Below are 21,802 nucleotides of genomic sequence, written 5' to 3'. Positions count from 1 at the left end.
TTTTAAAATGTACTTTATAACATGACGAGGAATGAATGTTTATGGGTTTATGTTCATGCCACTATCTGCACACGCTTGCTCTTCGTCTACCTCCTTCTCGTGGCTGGAGCCAATGTTGAGCATGGCCATGGGGCTGTTGGGGGCGCTGTTTCCAGACATAAGCTGCTCGGTGCGCATGTGTGGGGAGTGGAGGGGTGGGGGGGCAGACGCTGAACCTCCTGTAGGTCCCATGTTTGTGGGAGGAGAGGGCGGCACCAGCCCTGCTACTGCATGGACCGTCTGCAGACAGAGAAGAGGGTGATGGTGGTGTTAATGACAGATAAATATACTACAGTACTATTTGACCAGTAAATAAACAGAAAAACAGGCCATATATACATAGGGTATATCTAATGAAAGACAGACTGACATAAAGATATACAGTACAGAAAGGTATCCAGAAAAGTACCTGTTTGGTGGCATAGGTGGTGGACAGGTATTCCTTCACCTGTTGCTTCAGAGACTGACGGATGTGGTAGTCTGTAGGATTCTCAAGGTGGGTCTGTACCTGTTTTAGAGATGGATAGTGAAAGGATGTTTCACTTCTTATTCTATTATCAATTTTGCACATTCATCCAATTCTTTGTTGATCCTGTTATTTTTGGTGGAAACACATTATATCAGCATCTATAGTGGCAATTTATTTTAAATGCACAACCTGTGATCCAAATGTAAACAAAAGGACTGAAAGCTGATGCTACTCCAAAACTGACATGTATGTTAATACATAAATAAATTACAGAATTGTAAAAACACAGATACATACATACAAAACATCTTAAACTGGAAGTTAAAGAAACATCTGAGCAAAAAATAAACAAACAAATGATGACCATAACTGATTTGTTTTGTAAGTCAGATTATTATATACAATTTTGGATAAATCAAGATTTTCATCGTAATCAAGGGGAAAAGTTGCCATGTTCTGTGCTAGATGCTATATTTTGCTAGATTTTACCTCAAGTAAAAGATGCACTTGCATAAGCTTAAAGGGAGGCAGCTTTAAGTGTAAGCCAGCAAAGACAGCACAGTTTTACAACAATAGAATCAACGTTATTGTCACGTATACAGTCATACAATACAACTTATAGTGAAATTTGGCTGTAGATACAGGCATTCTGATTCGTCACAAGTTTTGCGCCCCCATTGTAGCTTCTCCCTTACGCTTGGAAAGGGGGGGTGAAGTTAGTGAGTTGCAATCTGCAACTATACCGCTAGATGATCCTACACACAGGACTTTTAAAACACATAACACAAAACACACTGAGTATGTGCTTCAGAGGAACACCCCATTATCTCTATGCCATAAACACTGTGATGGCATTAGGACATAAGAGCTTTAATTCAATAGAAATGCCAACAGGAGTAAAGCCACACTAAATCTGTGTGGCCACATAGAGTAATGGGCTGGCCTCATTCCTTCACTTCAAAGAGTAAAGCTCAGTAGAGAGCAGGCCTGCTCCCCATTATTCCAGAAAAAGACCCCTCAAAAACTCATCAGCACTCCAACCACCCTCTGTTTTTTAACCAACAACAGGATTATATCAACTCAACCAGAAACTTTTCAATAAATATGTTTTTACACCTTCATGCTACTTTATGTACACAGCTTTAAATGTGTTCGGGTCTCATGAGCCAGAGGAACAACTATTCAGTCATAACTATTCAACCTATTTTCCCCAGCTCTGTCAGTACAGATGAAGTCTAAAGACTGATGGACAGACAGCCTAACTTATTTACAAAATGTGAAGAAAGACACTGACAACTCTAAACACCCACACACACATGCATGCACACAGAGTAAACTATTGATACAGCAAATTGCCTCACACAGTTACCAGTTCATACCAACTGTACAGTTTTACAGTTTGAAAATACCATAAAACAAAACAAACACATACATAATGGAGTATTGCACAAACCCATACACACACCATCAAAGATAAGGATGCACACAAGCATCTTAGGAATCGGGCAAAATGTCACTTCAGCTTTATCTGTCCCTTTCTGACTCAGACTATCTACATCGCTCCTGTCTGTCCTATCACACAACATGTCAAACCTCTCTTATCTGCCCGTCTCCCTCCCCCACTTCTGTCTCCCTACCTGCTTGCTGCTCCGCATTTCTCTCTCTCTCTCTCTTTCTCGCTCATTCTCAGCCACATGTGAGTGGAATAATGGAAGTGCCACAGCTCCCTGTCCTTTTGAAACCCACATTAACCAACATCTTTTCTCTCTTCTGCCAAACCCCTCAATGAGATCTGTTTAGTGCTTTGTCTTTGTGTTGTGTTTTCATTTTGACCAGAAGTGTCACTGAGATTTTATTACACTCATTATTTTATTCCCGCAGAATGCACAATGCCAACGCTGACGTGTGAAATTGCAGTTTACATCCATGTCTGTCCAGACACATATAATATGGGTAGTTAAGACGTGAAGGAAATATAAGTTATGACTATATTGACATGTATGATTCCAGTGAGTTATTTTCAGTGAGAAACATGCTGTCTTGACTTAAGGAGTACAGAGGGCTTTGTCACATGGTGCAACAACAGTCACTCAATATCAGCCAAACTAATGAGCTTGTGGTGGACTACCAGAGGAACAGGAGGTTGTCCTGGTTGTCATCCAGGAAGAGGAAGTGAAGAGGGTGGAATCATCAAAAAACCAACCAACCAAAAAAAACGGACTGAACTCACAACACTGAAGCCCTCTTCAAGAAGGGAGAGAAAAGACAGTTCCTGAGGAGACCCAGATCCTTTAGTGTGAGCAACAGGCTCCTGCAGATCTTCTATCAGTGTGTAGTAGCCAGTGCTTTGTTCTTCACAGTGGTGCGCTGGTGTGGAACCACTATGTAATCCAGTTAGATACCAATTTAGTCACAAATATGGTCACAATCCCCTGTTCTGGTGGAGTTATGGTGTTAAAGAAGGTTTTTTTGATTATGATGTGTATGTAAAGTTGACCTTTTGGATATAAAATATCCTAATTTTATTCTTCTGGACCTTTGTGTGAAATTTTGTCCCGATTAGCGTATCAATTCTTGAGTTATGGCCATAAAACATGTCTCCCAGTGGACGTTTGTGCTAGATGACAGACAGATGGAAAATCCCGAAAAACATAAATAATAAAAAAGACGATATGTAGCAGGATGGAGGGGATTCTGTGTTCAATGAACAAGTTATAAGTTATAAGTTATAAGTTATTTTTTCGGTTCGTGGCAAAATATTTTACAATACTTCCTTCTCATTAAAGCCATTTCCAGCCTTCATAATATATATATATATATATATATATATGTATATATATGTCATGATCAAATGCATGACTGTGTTCACATGCTAACCCTGAAACAATACAGTTCAAGGTGATTAGTATTAGGTTATTTTATCAAAAATGCTTAACATTCGCAGGGTCCAGCTTCTCATAAGAATTGCTGCTTTTCCATCTTTGTATCACTGTAAATTCATCACCTTTACTTTTTGAAGTCATCACCCTGGGTTCGGGGAAATTGGCATTTTCACCATTTCCTGAAACTGATTTGATAAGATAAAATAAAGACATTAATTGACAATGGAAATGATCATTTGTTGCAGCCCTACTGACCTTAAGAACCTCCACAGGGACCTGCATGCTTTGGTAATGCTGTGGGGTGCTAATGGCTGGGGTGGGTGCAGGTGGCCCAGCCATGCGTTGCTGCATGTATTGCAGGGCTGCATTATGCTGCTGCTGCTGCTGCTGCTGCTGTAGCTGCTGCTGCCTCTCACGCTGCTCCTCTTGCTGCAGCTGGTCTCGCATCAGCTGGGGACACACACAAACATCACAGGAATGTTCATTAAAGCACTCTGACCTATAAACAGACTTTGATGGGTGTTTTTTTTTGCTTTTGCTTTTTCAAGAATGGACACAAAAAGCTGTCAGCTTGTTAGCAGAGCACAACTGGTGACTCACACATCTATTAAAATCACCCTGTAAGAAAAGTATGTACAGTAAATATATTCAAATATGCCAGAGGCCAAATAGCATGGCCAAATTTATCAGTGGAAAGAATGGTTGCCATTGCTGACATTGACCAGTGTACCTTCCTTTCGAGTAGCCACTGAATTAAACACTACAAACAGACTGTGATATGTTGTACCTGCATCCGCAGGCCGATGCGTGAGGCCATTGCTGGGGGGCGAGGGGGCAGGGGAGGGCGAGCCGACGTCAATGCACCGCAGTCCAGCCCGAGAGGTAGAGGAAGCTGTGGATGAGAGAGGGGAAAAAGTGAGATTTGGGCCAGAGGAAGGAAAGGGAGAAAAAACAAGATGAAGAAAAGGAAGGATGGAGGAACAGAATTGCAGGTAAAGTTTGATGTGCAAAATGTAATCCTCTCTAGCAGAGGACTGAAGGGATTCCTAAACAAGAAGAGTGGCTATCAAGAGTGCATGCAGTGTAAATACTTCTACCTCAATTGACATACTCTCTTGGTAGAGCTTCAATGTGTAATTGTTAATAGGTACATTAGTGATAGGAAGAGCGATGTGAGAGGAGAAGGGGAAGTGTGCAATGTTTTAATGCACTTTTTTTTATATGTTAACTGAGCTGTGTCTTTGTGGTTAGGTGCTCTTTGCCTTATGTGTCAGTGTTTCTTTAACAGTGAAATAGCTGTAGTTTGGGCATGTCCTTCCTTATTTCAAGATAACATCATAAACGATAACCTTGGTTAATGCTAATTATGACACTACCATGTCAATTCAAGCTAGGCTAAATACGTAATAAATACTGGACCTATCACTGTCTGCACAGAGACAAAACAGATTATCATCTTACTTTGGGTAAAACAGCAAACAGCATTTTCATCATTAACAATCAGCAACTGTCAGCTCTGGGGCCGTGGACTTTTCCACTTGTGCCACTCCACTAACAGGTATGCCTGAAACCTTTATCTTAATGCACCACTGGGCAAGCTGCATATTCCACTGACATGAACTGTGTCCCCACTGAATCAAACACACCCAGTCCAAAAACAGGTTGACAGACTATTTACCACATCTATATGCCTTAGAGCACTCACTGCTGCAATGTCTCTTTCTGTATGTATGAGGCCACTAGAATAATAATAGACTGTTTAAAGGACATCTAGTGGCAACCTTGTGATGTCTGTCTGTACACAAACTTATGAAAAACAGGCCGTAAGGCTTTTCATGTTTTCAACACTTTGTCTGTAGTAGATTTGTTGCTTCTCAAATATCTTTTCATATATCTTTACAGACAATTAAGATCATTGCCTATATTAAATACAGTAGGGATTGTTTTACAGGTTCAGTCTGTAACATTCAGGAGGATCTATTGGCAATATAATACTCTTATATACTCTATTACTATGTTTATTACTGTATGATCACTTATTACAGTAATAGTTATGTATTGATACCTTAGAATGAGCCTTTTATAACTACAGACACTGCAGTCACCTTCCATGTAGTCCGCCATGTTGAAGATTGATTTATACTGAGCATGCTTTTTATGTCTGTGCTTCTGCTTCTGCTTTTCCTGTTTTAGTATGTAGTATAAGGGTGTCCAGAATAATGATTAACTTTGTTTTCCTTTTCTTTTTATTACTGTTCTGCATGCTTATAAAGTTATCTTATTAACTTTGTAATTTCAATTTTATACTCTGTTTTTAGGGTGACTTTGCAATATCGGTCCAGGGACTACAGATGAAAATAAACTCTTGGCTAACTCATTTACAGCAGAGTGCCTGCTAAATAAAACACATGTATATATTTAACCATCCATAATCTGTCAATTTGCATTGGATTTAAGATCCATCCAAGAAATTACACATCACATAACTCTGTAAATCCACCTTTGCTTGCTTTACAAACTATAATAGAAGTAATTCCCACACCTCTAGGAACATGCTTTCCCTTTTTTAAATCAAGTAAGGAGAAGACAAAAAGGAAATAATAATCAAGTGGTCATGAATAAATTACGGCAATAGACATACAGGATGTAATTTAGATCTAAATGAGCCCACTGCTTACTATGATTGACTGTGTAGTAGTAGAGCAAACCAAAGCAAAACAAACCACATCTTCAGGCTAAAATCTATACACTCTCTGTGTATGACTTCACCTATAAGTTCTGTCATATTTATTCTCACGGTTGAATGAAGTTAGTAACACTCTCTGGCCCCCAACTCTGTCCTTCCAAAAAAAAGAGTGAAATGCGAGGTACTTCCTCGATAATGTTGGAGTGGTCATGTGGGACTCATGTGGTCTTGTTGTTCTTGGGGGATCATGTGAGCAGAATGACGATGGGGAACACCCATAAACCCTTAATGCCTCCTCCTCTTTTCTCTCACGCATACACACTCACAAACATGCATACATGCACACACTCAGTGGGGAGTCCCAAGACTGATAGTTCCCCTTCTGCAATGACTTGTGTTTATCCCCTGAATGACTAAGCTCGTCTAGACCCACAAAGGTGCCATGATACCTATCAAAGGTTTCTTCTCTATTCACATTGTCTCTGTCGATGGTAATGTGCTGTGAGACAACTAGACACAGAGAGGCAGTGACAGGGACATCAGTGTCTCAACAACCAATCAGAATCCAATTCCTCCAGTCTCTCATCAGAAACACTGTCTGTATATGGTCATAAAGAGAGAAAGAGACAGAGAGAAAGACAGAGAGACAGAGAAAAAGCTCATTGTGTGTGAGGTACAATAAGAAAGGCAGCTCCTATTGAGGACTGAAGCCGCCTGTTGTCCGAAGTGTACATTTCAGCACCCGAGGAGGCACACACTGCCCGCTTTGTGCCCATTGGATGGCCCACATGAAAAATACACACCCATGCAGGGAAACACATTGAAACACACACATTCCAACACAAACATGTACCAGAACTTGGACTCAAGGACAGGCAAACTGCACTCCAGCAGCCTCACACCACCAAAACAGACTCAAATATTGTCATATCCATAAACAATAAGCACTAATCACATCAACGACTGATGCTGTTGGAACAACTTTGCACCTACTGCTAACATCTGGAGCTTTAGAGTCAGGCCCTGTAATAGTTGTCTTTCAAGGTGCTCACTTACACTGACAAACAAGTGCACAAACACAGTGGTGGAATGCTCCACAGTGTATTTATAGAGTCTGACAAATGGGGTGATTACATCTCCAAACTTAATCGGCAAGGTAGGAATGCCAGCCAGAGGAGGACGTGTGCTATGCGCTTCGAGGGTCTAAGTATAGACCCGGACGATGATCACACTGTAAAACCCTTTGAGGCACATTTGTGATATGAATTAAAAACACAAATTGTATTTTTTGAAATTAAACAAAAATTAATTTGAGCATTGCCAACCATATTATGTTCCACTATAGCTTTACATGCTAAACCCAAAACCATAAAGTGTATACCGTGCATACCAATTTAACTTTCCTTCTACAACTTCTCCATAGCGGCTACTCCATAACATAACATCAGCACTGAGGCAGGGGTGCTGCAAGGCAACAGTGTTATTTCGAGTAAAGTAATGCAAGAAAACATTACAGGCAAGACAATTTATTGGCCAATATTAATTTGAACAGTAAGTTGAATCCCACAGCTCTGCAAAATGAAACTGCTTATGACACCAGATGTAGCGGCTACAATGTTTACATAACACTACCTAACTTTCCAACACGTGAAGTATGTATCATATAGCCTCCAACAGTGACTAAGCCATGATACAACACATGCACAGACACACTGATAGGATATCACTTCCTGATATCATATGGTGACACACTGCTACCAGGCAGCATGATCTCCCACATGGGCCTTCCCATTGCCTGGCATCCACTGGGGTGAGCAGGCATCTGTGACGCAGTACAAGGACACAGCTGCCATTGTGAGTCCAACGCTGTGATGTCACGGCCCCTTTACTTCAAACACTGACAGCCAGTGGGAGGATGTAGAGCGGAGGAAGCTGATGTCAGAGGTCAACTCTGGATTGTGCCACAGATTAGTCACAAATATACATGCCAACAATAAACACACAATACACAGAAGTGTGCAAAACACAGAATACATTAAACATGCTGTGCACACTGTGATGACAGCTTTAGATATATGTGCAAAGTGTAACACATACACTTGGGGACAGTGCAGGGCCATGGCACCTGTGCTCAGAGACATGGTGTTAATTTGTGGAGTGTGTATATTTAGAAGTGACTGTGCAATGCCAACAAAGTATGCATTACACACATACACTCAGGTGCTCTCTCATACAACAAAGCATGTGTGCATCTACACGTATACAGCCACAGCTGCTAAACAAAATTCAAAGACAATTTACAGACGCACTGAAAAAAGTGCCGTGGGACAAGTGTAGGAACAAAAATACATTTTATTTAGGATCGCATGAGTTCTGCACAACAACAAGTAAAATTAGAAAGAAATCCTTCAAGGTCACACAAATTTGTGTACATGTTTGACAAAACAGCACAAGTTTAACCTGGGCAGGCCCTGCTCTTAGACAATATCACACTAGAAATACTGTTCAAGAACTGTTCAATCTCAATCATGACAGGGTAAAGTCATGCAAGTTTAAATCACTCTTGGTTTTGTATAATCAATGATAATTATTTTTTACACGTTGATATTAAATTTCAGGTATTACATACTTTGTCCAACTTCCCCTTAATATCATGAAGGATCCAAATGTGACACTGCACTGTGCACTTCACCAGCCTTTCCATCGCTGTACAAACACATGCGCACTAACACAAACACACGCCCTTTCCGCATTAAGCTATCTGTCTGCCTGCTCTAATGACTAAAATAACCCCCCTTGCTCTCTGTTCTCCTTTTCAGGAACACCCTGTTCCCCTGAGCTATGGTGTGTTTTTTTCTTTTTGTTTTATGTATGTGAATGTGTGTATCTGCATGCATTTGTGCATGTATGTTTGCAGGTAGGTGGGGGTGAGAGGTGGACATGCACATAAATGGTGCACATAAAGTGCACATGTGTATTACAGCGTCTGTCACTTTTAAGCAGACTCTTTCACAACATGTCAACAGACCTACAGTATCAATATTCCTAAAGCACTGCCACCACACACTCAACGAGTAAGGTTGGTAGGATTATGTGACAGTGCCGGCATGGTAAGAATGGGGTCCTTACCCCTTCCTCTTTGGTCTCACACACACAAACAGCTGCATCCCTTGGCAACAGAATACACCAAACTATTCTGCATGGACATGCAGACAGACAGACTGGCAGACAGAAGGACGGACAGTCATATTATTTTCAAACACTCAGGACTGGTATTCTGTTGGGTCAATTGCTGCTTTAGATATAAAAACCTTCCCGTTACCACCTCACACCTGTACTAAACACAACAGATACTAAGGAGGATTTAGTTACAGCATACACGGGTTGTGTATGCATACCAGAGTGGATGAGGTTTCATTTCTATTAAAGTCATTTAATTCAGCATTGCCTGCTGTGTTAAAGCGGGGTAGCTCCACATTCACTGAATGGGTGGATTTCTACAGTATAATATACATAGAAGCACATTACTGCAGAGACAGACATATATAGACACATGTTCAATTACCTGTTTGAGAGGAAAAATAGTTCACAAGGAGGAATACGCTCTGCTTATGCTGCTGACTACATGTCAGGATGCTGGAGAAAGCGGATGGCAATCTGCAGGGAGGAGGTCAAGGGGCAGAGAGAGAGAGAGATGGAGAAAGGTGGTGGAGGTGTGAAAGGGAAAGAGAAACAAACAAAGACAGACAGACAAAAACAAACGAAGAACAAAAGATGATTGGTTATAAAATGGAAAACTGCAAAAATGGACAGATGGGATGAATAGCTGCAACATAAAATATGCAACTGTGACTGATGTGTGAAGAGGCAACAGAGGAGGCAGTGAAGTGTTCAAGAGGGGGAAGCAGCAGGTGTGCAACACACACTGTAGAACTTAGAAAAGAGAATTTCCACGGCGGAAGCAAGGGAAGCAACAGACCATGGCTAGACCTCAGCAAAAACACACAGTGAATTGTGACAATATTCTTAATTGTTTTAAGGCTTAATTCTGTAAGTCTGTTGCCGGAGAAACCTTTGATTCAGTTGTTTAGTTTTTGGGTTTTTTTGCATTGCAGCACTTTTGCAGCTGTTTAGACTCTTTTTTCAAAATAGTACAGGTTAACTCTCAAGTAAAATATTCAGAACACGGGCCCCTTTTCCTTTTGCAATATATTTTAGCATGACTGGGGTTAAGGGTTGGACTGCCACAAAATGATCAGTGCCCTTAAATTGTTAGTAAACTTAAGGTGAATAGAAACTTCTATGTAATTTACAGGCATAGATTACAAGAATACCGTGTCTCTAAAAATGAACATCAACAAGCATAAAGTTTCTGCTCACTAACCAACTTTCTGAAGGTCATCTGAGTGAATCACCACAACTCTTTAACAATGTGTGTGAATCACAATGCCTGTCACCTTCTAAACACAGTCTATATATAGCTGACCAAGAGAGACCCTTGTCCAGAGTGAATCTGTCAACTCAGTGCTGTTTTCCTCGGGTTACTCTGCTTCATCAAAGGATCACAGAGCAGAGAGCAATGTGAAAAAGTAAAAGGACAACAAAAGGTTATCAGCACAAACGCGCACGCGGTCATATCTAATCAAAGTACAACACAATGAGATACAGGAAAGACAATAGACCAGAATCATCAATAATAACCACAATGAACCATTTCCCCTTTCCTTCCATTGGTTTTCACAACTCCTAGTTTTGTCAGCAGTGAAGCAACTTCCTCTGCAGGAAACCCAGGGAAATAACAAACGCTGCTTGTCTTAGCACAGTTTCTAGGACTGAGGCGTAAGTCTTGTAATGTTTTGATACTGAGAGACTCTTCTCAGACAATACTTGAAAACTCTAAAATGTAACGTAAAACATTCCCTGACGAGTCCCTGTCTAACCAAACTGGTTAGACACATACAAGGCCATGTGGTAGACACACAAGTCACGTACATGTGAACATGTGTAGAAACAGAAACACATGCAGATATTCACACTCAGATCATGGGACATACAGTGCATCAGTTAACCTGCTGTGGCACAGGTGTAGTGCTGGTAACTGATGAACTAGCATAGACACAAAAGATCTTTCAATGTATTTCTTGAAATGCAAACACTGAAGAACTGTTGTAGTAACTTTTTTCTCCACAATACCATCAAATTCTGCCTCCGCTTAGCTGCACGTAATGAACAATAACTATATTGCTAAACATTGCAGTAATGACTGTGTTTTTGAAAAGGTCAAAAAGCAGTATAAGAATCAGTTTACTGTAGATAGCAATTTAACCAAGGATGCTTCTGTTGCTGTTACTGCATCTATTAAGGAACTGCACATTACTAAAAATCCTTGCAACAAACAACAAACAACAGATATCTTCAGTTTCATTTCTCATTTAACAGCATATCAGCATGAAAAGAGCTCAGATTGACAGTGTCGTATCCGACAGCAGGCAGTGAGAAGCACTGATACTGATACATATAGCACAGTATGTATGACCTTAAGATTCTTACCAGCAACTCTCCAACTATCCCAAAGACAACATAGTGTATCCAAGAGAAATCTGCTCCTCCACGTGTTATTACACACAGTCACTGACAGAGACAGTTTGCTGGCTGGGCCCGACCAACTAGTGCATTCATATGCCGGTTCACTGGTTGTGACGCCACTCCTCCCTCAACAGGCTGAGTTACAGTATGCCGAGTGACAGTTACTATTAGTCACTTTCCTCCCTCCCTCTTAACTACCAGCTCAGCTTCCTATTCCTCCCCGTGTTGCTCCTCCTCCCACTCTCCTCCTCTTCCCCTAAATTAGCCTGAATGCCATAGTCTGGGGTGACAACAACGAGAGCCCTGTGTCCAGTAAACTTGTCTCCCTCTGTTTTTTCTCTCTTTCACTTTAATGTGGAACTCCTCCTTCGGTCCAGCCTCCTTCCTAAAGGAGGGTGCAACGTTTACATACAGCAACACCTACACATGTGCGTGTTGGAACTTTAATAAACCCTGGAAGCAATTCCTTATTTTTTCTTCCAGGTCATTGCGTTTTTCTGAGTCATGGGGTAGTGAATCGGCATATCTACTTTTGATAAATGCACTCCCACATACTGTCACCCCCTCCCTCAGGATTGTGTATGGGCTTGTTATCTAAGCCATGACGCCTTATTTATTGTCATAGATTCACTCGGTATTAGTTATCACACACTTATACCTCATAAAAACAAAGAAACATCCCATTGCAATACTGAAAGTCATGATCACTGCATTCTTAAGTAATTATTTAAAGGGCGTAGGAATTATACAAACAAAAAACTCAATGAATTTTGAAAAACATGCACAGGTGAAGCGACCACAGAGCCCTGAATCACAGCAGATAGCTAATGACTGACACAAATGGATCTTAAGACATTTCAGTGAGACACTTCTGATTAGTTGTGAGATTGCGCAGGTGGTTGCACAAGAATGACTATTTCTTCATGTTAAAAAGGATACTTTAGAGCACTGGAGATACCACAGTGCAGTGCAGCAATTGTTTTTGTATGCGTGGAAAAAAAACAGAATGAATATTCTAACATTTCTGTCTGATGAACTGAAAAAATCTTACTTATAAGTTAAGCTTGTTGTCTGTGCATACTATAGAAGAAGAGCATATCTCAGTGGTCCTTTTAACAATCTATCACTTTCAAAAACTATACTTTGCGTCTAAGGTGAAGCTACAAGGCTGTATGTTTACTTCTCAGTGATTGGCTGTACAAGCGCTGTGACATGCTAGTGAGTTGGGATTAAAGAAAAACTTCCTCTGAAAAAGTGCTGTAATAAACAGCAGATGCACCATGAAGCACTCCTCCCTCTCCTCCTTGCTTGTGCCACTCATTTTACACTTGCAGATGCAAAAAAAAACTGCCAAAGATCAGTGTCTCAATATTCTCAATCAAACAGATACAAGAACATCCCTCCAACAACAGATGCACAGACAACAAACTATAAAACAAAGAAACAACAAATACTAAGATGACAACTTGCTGACTGGATCATTAAAGAAGCCTCCTAGTGGTGAAATCATACATAACAGCAGAATATTTTCCCTTTAGAGCATGAGGGAATGCTGTTCATACACAGGTCTTTCTGTCTTTTAATCAACCAATCAGAAATGGTTTTGAGCTTGAAATCTGGACATATCACACATAAGTAATTCCTCCTTATTACAACTTAAACTTGACTCATTAAACTGAATACAGAGTGACAGGCTTTAAAATCAATCAGCATCTTCCTGTGGTTGTCACACGTATTTTCTCACAAACATACTGTAAAGGTCACATGTAAAATGTCCATTATGTTTGTTGGATTCTCTCTGCGTGATGTGTGTGTGAGGTTTTGGCAAGAGGTGTATTGCCATGTTAATAAAACTCCATCTCAGGCCTTTCTTTCTCATTCCTGCATGTAAACCGAGTATTAGTGCCCCTCCATCCATACTCTCCTATATGCCCCCCCCATCCTGTATCTCTGAATGCAGAAACACAAACACTGGTATCAAAGTGCCACTCAGATAGTTGTGCCTATCACAACAGAGGAGAACACTGGCCAGCATGGTTCAGCAGTACCCGGCTGACAAGCATCCCTTGTTTGTACACAAAGCAGTTAACAGTGGGCCAGCTCCAGTTCTCATAGTGCCCGCAGTGTATTTACTGGGTTATTTTGGTCCAGGGGCAGGACCCCTCCAGGCCCTCAGCTTATTGGTTGGGAAAACTGTGTTCCTGTCAAGTCTGGCCAATCCTAAGGCGTATGTGTAGGAGGGGAAATCATTGACCAAGACAGCCTTGTACTCTTTTGACAATGGCCTATGGAGAAGGCAGGATCCAAACACACACAGTATGTCCACACACACTCACAAACACACCACCTAAGACCCTCTCCTACTCGTCCGCCGGGAAAGTGTCCCATCGTATACTCCTTCGGTCACCATAGTTGCAAAGAGGCTGCAAACAAATACAACATACAAGACCATCATTGTAACTTTATTGAAAGTGTTGGACGACTGCGTTGATATGTCTGAGTGAAGTTTGACCCAGCTACGTTAACCTAGGGCTATCTCTCTGTTAAGTAGGACAAACAGTGCTGTCAATACACCCGACAAGTTATAGCCGGGTCCAGAGGCGATCAGTCTAACAATTCAACCATTTAAACATGGATTTGCAGAATATGTAGCATTTCTAATGTTTAACCATTCTGTTGGTATGAAATGGCTTCACATCAAATGGAAATATTATAGACATACTGCACACCATTTTATACACATTTTCCTCTTCATCAGCGTTAAACATTTGGTAACTTTTCATATAAAGTGCTGCAAACAAATGATGTAAACAACCCTTGGCCACACAAAGGTGAGTTTGCAAGTATGTATCCCCCAGTGGTTCCAGCAGTGGTTAAGATATGCTGCTGTTTTCAAAACTTGTTTTTATATTAGGTAACTACTAAGTGTTACGTCATATGACCTGAGGTGACCTCAAGGTGCGTCCATGAGTATTAAGCGTGTTTTTAATGGTTAAATGATACATACCACCTGCCTTCCTCCACAGACATTAACCACATGAAAAGAATATTATTTGTATCTTTGTGTTTTTCCTCCATTTACAAGCAGAAAAATATTAGGCTACAGATAAGCTGGATATGCGCTGCTATTGCTGGACGTCCCAATAAGAGTGCACCAAGCCACTAGATGTTTATTTTTAGAGCACCCCTTTTCTATTTGGTGCATATAAATGAACCGTTATTGATACTAAGTAAACAAAAGTTGGGATCTATGAGTGTGTTTGCGTGCTATAGAGAGGGAGTAGTGCAATAACCGGTCAACCAGCAAAACAACATTTCTTCTTGCATGGGTGAGAGTCACCATGTACAGTGAGATGGAATGGAAGGCATTTTGGAGATGAGTTGTGAGATAAAGTATACACACACACACACACACACAAATCACTACAGGAGTCACAAAGCTATAAACTCTTTACAAAACTTTCCACTCCCGATCACTCGCAATGTAATTCTTGATACCTCACACTTTCACCTACTTTCATTCTCAATGAGTAGACAAATTGAAAAGTAATTACAATTACTGTGAAGAATGTGGCTGCCTGTGAGCCCTTTAGGCTTTTAGAGCGTGACTGAGGAGGAGATAAGAACGGGAGGCAAGAAACAATTGAAAACACAGGAAGAGTTCAAGGAGGGGTCAAAACGATGATAATCAATATGTTTACAAGAAAATGTCCTGTGTGTGTATGTACACTAGATGAGCATCCATTTCTTGTCCTCTGACCAAATATGGGGTGCAGACAAAGGAATGCTGTGTCTCTATACAGACGCGCATGCACAACCTTATACAGTGTATCACTGAATTTCCACAACAGATGATTCTGCCACGGACTACGGCTAACACTAACAGAGAAGAGGAAGAGACTGTCCAATGCAAAAATATCAATGAGCTCGGGCAGAGTACAGAGTGCTGCTACTAACATTGCTGGGGTTTTCAGCAGATAAGAAGGATGCCTGCTATTGATTGAAGAGGAAGCATCCATTCAGTTCTTCAGCTGACATATGGCACATATGGTATGCTACACTAAGATGATTTCATTTCTCATATAATGACTGTTCAAGAACAATTTGCTACTGTCACATCTGGAAAAACAAAAACAAAAAAACAATAATGTGAGCAAGAAACCAAAGTACCAGAAATCTAGTAGTCAATACTAATACCAATGAAATTTCCCCATTCTCAGTATCAATTTGATACCACGGTAAATATTTCCAGATTAAATTTTTTTTTTTACCATTTATTACTCAGTATCTGCTGATACCTAGTCCTGATCCAATACTTATACTGTCCTTAATAATACAGGTGAATAGCTCTGCACTGCATTATAAAAAAAACTTTACTGTTTTTCTTTTAATACTTACACTAATGAATAACAAAGTAGGCTATAAAATAGCCTAGCAAACAGTCTCTGCGAAATACAATAGAAAAATTAGTACCGTCGATTTCTCAGAATTCTCTCACGGACTTGTGACATCCCCACATGCCACTTAATAGTATTTTTAACAACAACACATGTTGATTATGATTTTGAAAGTGCAAAAGGTTACATTTCTCCTTCTTCCTCTTTTAACTCAATAACAGTTGAAAACTGTGGGAAATATATATTCCTGTTAATATATCAATAAAAATGACACATAAAAATGTTTTAAAATGTAATTGTAAAAAAATTAAATACATATCATGAATGCTGCTTGGTAACAGAGACTAGACTAGTTTATGGACTACTGAAGTGTGACCATGAAAGACTGTCCTTACAACAGAAACGGTGAAATCGAAACACCTGTGCAGTGCAATACAAAATAAACAAAGAAAGTCTTCAAGTCTTCAAGGACCGATGTAGTTGCAAATTGCAACTCCCTCACTTCATCCTCTTCTTCCAAGCATGAAGGAGAAACAAGCATAGTGATAAAATGCGAAAGACCCTGTATAGAGCCAGTGTTTGTCCGTTCTGGGATACTGTAGACATGGCGGTACCACATGGTAGCCTTCATGGAAGGTGACCCCAGCACCTGTAGATATAAAAGTCTCATTCCAAGATAACAAAAACACAAAGATTCTTATTTTCAGGTGATAATATTCCATTTTTGCCAATAGATCCTCCCACATATTACACACTGGACCTTTACATTCTTCATGCTTTGGCTGCAAGGTGAAAACCTTTTCTTCCCCTGCCCAGTCTTCAACCTGTAACAGGCATTACAAAGTTTTCTGCGATGAAAAGGGGCATTTTAATCAGTCCACAGGCACTGGTAATAATACCAGCCATATGCTGAAGACAATCAGGAGGTCATGATTTGCCAAATCAAAAGCAGACGTGACATCCAATTCAACACAACAAAAATCTTCTATGTGAGGCCTTGAAAGCAGTCTGAACCTGATCAAAAGTGTTGTTGAGATAAATAGCGTTTATGTTTGTATTTCCTTTAGTCTAAACCTGTAATACATATTTACATTATTACTAGTTTCTAGTGAGCAAGTTCAATTCAGCAACAGCAATGCTAACCATTCAAATATAACATTTTGAATGGGGGTTAAATCCAAGCAGACAAAGCATATATCTTAAAAACTTTAATGCTGTATTGAGCCTTGAAATCCAAACTTTCTTGAACCACAAATTATTTTAAAATATTTTACAATAAACACAAACACACCATTTCCACAAAGATGTGAAACTACAAGGGAAATAAGTGAGATTGCGTCATATCATTCATATATTTTGCTTTTTTTAAGGAAACCAAGCTGTTGAGACAATTACACTGAGATTTGACAATTTGAGTGAACATTTTTTACAATATTGTCAGAATCTTAATCAAGTAGGTCTTAATATTTGTGAAAAAAAACTTAGCTGAGATGACTGATCTTTATAAGGAAATAAAAGCATGACTCTTAGAAATCTGCTGTGGGCCTCAGAGAGAGTTAAAGTCACCGACAGCCACAACTGCAGACCCCTGCCGTTCATACCAACAAGCACATTGTCCAAACATACACAACAGGGCAGTCGCGGTGTGTTCTCACACAGATGCAGCGGAGACGCTGTTCTTACAGAGAAAAGAGAGACTGCGCAAGACCTTCACTACTGTCTGTCAGTCAAAAGAGGATATGAAACAGTGGCATTAAGATAAGATGAGGAAGTGGAGTCACACATTCAGCACATGCCCTAAGACATCCCACCCACACTCACCTCTGATAGATCATGGGTCATGTTGTCATATAGCACATGCCAAGCTGTCATTACTGTGGTTTAAAAAGTCCAACATTTACTGAGAAACTTGCACGGCAATTTGTTTTTGTCTCGGTCTTTTAAGGGAAATCCAGTCCACCATAAAGACAGTTCCTCATTCCCCCTTTCCTTGTTTAGTCACGAAGAAAACTGTCCAGGTCATGGGAGATCTGTCCATATGGCACACGGATGAAGCTTTGTTTACACACACCTGATGCTCTTTCACACTAGAGTACATCCATTGAGCTTAGTCAGTGTCCCTGTGTGCGTGTGTGCGGGTGTGTATCCACTGCTGCCTCTGTTTACCTGAAGAAAATTAACCCCATCCCTAACACTTACAAGCGGACACGAGTCCAATGAGGCAGAAAACATGACCCACACACACACTTTTCCATACACACAGCACACAGGATGCAATACTTGCGCTAATTTGTGCCCTTTTGTGACGAGGTGATCAGACATAGACTTGACCCAGGGAAGAGAAATGATTTAGAACGGTCAGTCAACGCGGTCGCCTCTCCTTTGAGGTTTTAGAGCTTGAAACTTAACTCTGTTTTCCTTTGCTGGCCATCAGGTTGCTTATCGATGTGAAGAAGAAGAGTGCGATCAGTCTGTCAGGCGTCACTGCTGCTCTGCATACTGGCTGCTCACCTCTGACCCTGCTGACAATGACCTCATGGCTCAGTATGTTAACTAAGCCCTGACCCTTCATACTGTGTGCACTCCATAACCCCGCTGACTCCTCTGTGTGCATCTGTCCCATTCTCAGCTTCCACGCTGCACACACAGGTAAAGGTCCAAACAGCTACACAGAGCCCTTTCATATATTTTCCTCTCAGAGAATTGGTTTTTCCGTCCAACTTTTGTCTTATTGTTACAGTAAAGACTCTGACACTGTTAAATAGCAGGCAGCAAATATCTACAGCAGTCTTCTCATTCTATTTTTCAGTTCAGAGGCATTCTTAGGAACATTATATAAACGCGCCACAAGGCACATGATAAAATTACAAGACAATAATTGAATTAAATTGGTTTATTGACATGTGGTAGCGCTGCATTAGTGTGAGAGCTACAGCTGTACTGCGTGCAAGTGTTGCTGCACAGTAGATCTATCGCTTTGATCCGGTTACCCAACGGAAATGTTTCAATTCATTCATGGATTCACAGAGATGAGGAGGAGGCAGATAAAGATGGCAGAAAGGGAGACCGGGACAGAGGGAGAGAGATACTGTGTCTTTCAAGGAGAACGGTAATTCAAGGTTTAACCGTGTGATGAACTCATGTGCTACAATTCTGCATCAATGTTGAAAAAAAACACTCACTCCCGTAGTACGGCCTGAACACACACTGACAACACAATCGCTGAGTGTGTGTGATCACTTATGTAAATGCAGCTCCTATTTCCTCAGACCAGGAGCTGAACCTGCCCCCATACATGTGAATGCCCATCTGTTTGTCTCAGTAATAGTGAACAACAAAAAACAGGTGGAAGTTCTCGTGTCCTTCGGTGGAACCTATATGCGAAAACACGTGTGTCACCAAGGAACCCAAACTGTCAGTGTGTCTGACCTCAGTGATTCTGAACCACTTCCTGATGCAAAACTCATCTTACTGGAAGCGACCGAAGACAAAGCAGAATTAAAAAAGGGACACCTTACTTTACAAACATATTTCTACCTACGCAGTCATTACAAAGAGTAACTGCTGATTGTTTTAAAAATCCCTATATATGTATTTCTCCTGTGGCCGCAGTTCCTTCCACAATCTATGTCATAAATACGGTCATCATATTCATAGTTTATTTGGATAGCTGAACCTTGGATTTTCTATTTCTGGTAACTCACCTTATAAACTGTCGTCATAGTGTTTCATGAAACAACACAGTCACCACTGGATTAGCACTAATGCCAGTGTCTAAGGGGGAATTTGTTAGAAATGCACTAAGAATGAAAGTAGACAAGTCATGAATGTAAGCAGAAGCAACAATTACAGTACAATTATGAGTTACCAGACCTATTGTGACCTTTGATCTTTAAACCTTATTGTGTTCTCTGGAGAATTGTATGGACGGTCACAGAGGCCAGGCGTAGAGGTCAGGGGTCAGGGTCTAATGTCAAATACTTGGTAGGTGTGATGTACGGTGGAATACATACTCTAGGAAACATAGCGGTCAGCCTACAGACTTCAGACAGACTAGCTGTGGAAAGGACCGACTTTAACTGGGGTAGGAGTTAGGATAAATGTCTGGTTGGTCCACAAAGCACTTATTTCACTCTCAGGAATCTGTAATATTCCAATCTAAGTGAATCATGGTAAAAACTTGGTATGGCATGTGAATATGGTCAAATAGTTTAACAGGAAAACAAGAAAAAACATGAAGTTCCTTCTAAAAAGAATCACAGCTAAATCCCAGGTATATGTCAAATGACATTACTGGAGTAAAACACTGACATTGCATTATGGGATAGCATGAGGCATAACAAATTGTCCCCTCCATTCAACACACATGCACACTAATAATAAACACACGGTATGTAATTAAAGCCCACACTGCAGAAGGGACAAAGGGGACATAAATAGTCACTGTTGCCTTCATTATCTTTGTGTTTGCACCGTGCAAGACTTTCAGGCATAGTATATGCAGCAGAGCATTACAGTCTGTACAGTTTAAAGTCACAGCTTATACATAGCAGCATACCCCGGGGCTGAGGTGTTGTTACTGATACCAGCCTGGCTGCTGCTTATAAATGGCAAGAGGGGCAGCTCTCAGCAGAGACTCACTGATGACAGTAAAAGGGGGAAAGTGGTGCATTGTGGTCCTAACCCAGTGGGTGTCAAATTGGTCCAAGAAAGCAAACTTTTGTTTTTATACTATTATGTCATTTTATTCTTTAATCATTCCTTATTTTTGAAAAGATAAATAGTAGAAAATAAACAGTTTAGTATTTGTTCATGAATGTCTCAATCTTGCTGCAATTACTCTATTCAGATTTATAACATCATTATGATGAGCTAAACACAAAATCTTGACAAATAGTGCACTGTGATTGCCTGTATGTGAAGTTTAAGGATAAAGTATGGCTGCAAGCAGTTACATGTCTCGTCCACAATACATGAATATCTACTTTTTTTGTTGCATTGTTTTAGTAACATTTAATTAAAAAGTACAAGACAGTGCAGCCTTTCATTTCCAAAGGGCAAATATTAAGTTGGCTACTTTTCATTTTAAACTCAATGAATCACACGACTTTGCACGTAAAGCGAGAAAATACGCAGTTAAAATGCACAGTGGTGCTTTCCAGCGGTAGTGGTGTTGTAGCAGAAGCTACAGTTCAGTGGCGGTGGTGAAATATCACTTACCCGATCTGAAGGTCAGACAGAACGAGGTAGTCAGGTTCAGGAAAAGTGCGTGCCCACTTCTCTCGTGCGCTCTGGTAATACCAAACCTGCCAGGCACTACCAGAAGAAAAAAAGTAGCGTTCAAACAGGGGGAAAAACTCCAAGAGTTTAAGGTTTCTGTGTGTTTCCACAGACCGCTACGGCGTGTACAACCTGGCACTTCAGAGGCTAATTTGTTTTCGTTTGGACCGTCGAGATGTTGTCACAACTCGGAGCGTCTGCGGTCACCTGTGCCACCACCAATGGCGCTGTGCAAGCGGGTTTGTGGGAAATGTAGTTCTCTCACATCCTCGACGGACCGTGGTATTTTGAGGCGATGACGTGACGCCTGTTGACTGCAAAGAGAGTTTTAAGAGGTCCTCTAACTTTAGCCACAACACTTCCAAGACCAACACGACTGTCGTTTTTTACTGTCTGCAACTGAGACGCTTCCCTCTGTCTACTTTTGTTTGTGGATTCAAGTTTCCATGTTTAGGGCCCATTT

The 21,802-nt window shown here is 40.7% G+C and overlaps 1 protein-coding gene across 6 annotated transcripts in view; it reads right to left on the bottom strand.

Moving 5' to 3' along the window:
* tfeb (transcription factor EB) overlaps positions 1-21,561 on the bottom strand; it is a 28,291-nt gene extending 6,730 nt beyond the window's left edge. For 4 of the 6 annotated variants that reach the window (XM_035661329.1, XM_035661332.1, XM_035661334.1 and 1 more), the window contains exons 1-6: positions 21,280-21,561; positions 9,642-9,733; positions 4,178-4,282; positions 3,646-3,840; positions 449-547; positions 91-279 (exon numbers count right to left, since the gene is read on the bottom strand). In XM_035661329.1, coding sequence (XP_035517222.1) covers positions 91-279; positions 449-547; positions 3,646-3,840; positions 4,178-4,207 — 513 coding nt within the window. In that variant the 5' untranslated portion in view covers positions 4,208-4,282; positions 9,642-9,733; positions 21,280-21,561. Of the gene's footprint in view, positions 1-90; positions 280-448; positions 548-3,645; positions 3,841-4,177; positions 4,283-9,641; positions 9,734-11,626; positions 11,806-21,279 lie in introns of those variants that run through there. The other 2 variants (XM_035661330.1, XM_035661331.1) reach the window with 2 other exon arrangements.
* Positions 21,562-21,802: the final 241 nt, after the last annotated feature.

The sequence above is a fragment of the Morone saxatilis genome, unplaced genomic scaffold (genome assembly GCF_004916995.1).
Source record: "Morone saxatilis isolate NCDOM2014 unplaced genomic scaffold, NCSU_SB_2.0 Contig18, whole genome shotgun sequence".
In the NCBI taxonomy this organism is placed as follows: Eukaryota; Metazoa; Chordata; class Actinopteri; family Moronidae; genus Morone; species Morone saxatilis.
The sequence above is the reverse complement of the archived record's forward strand: the minus strand, read 5'-3'. Positions and strand labels throughout refer to the sequence as shown.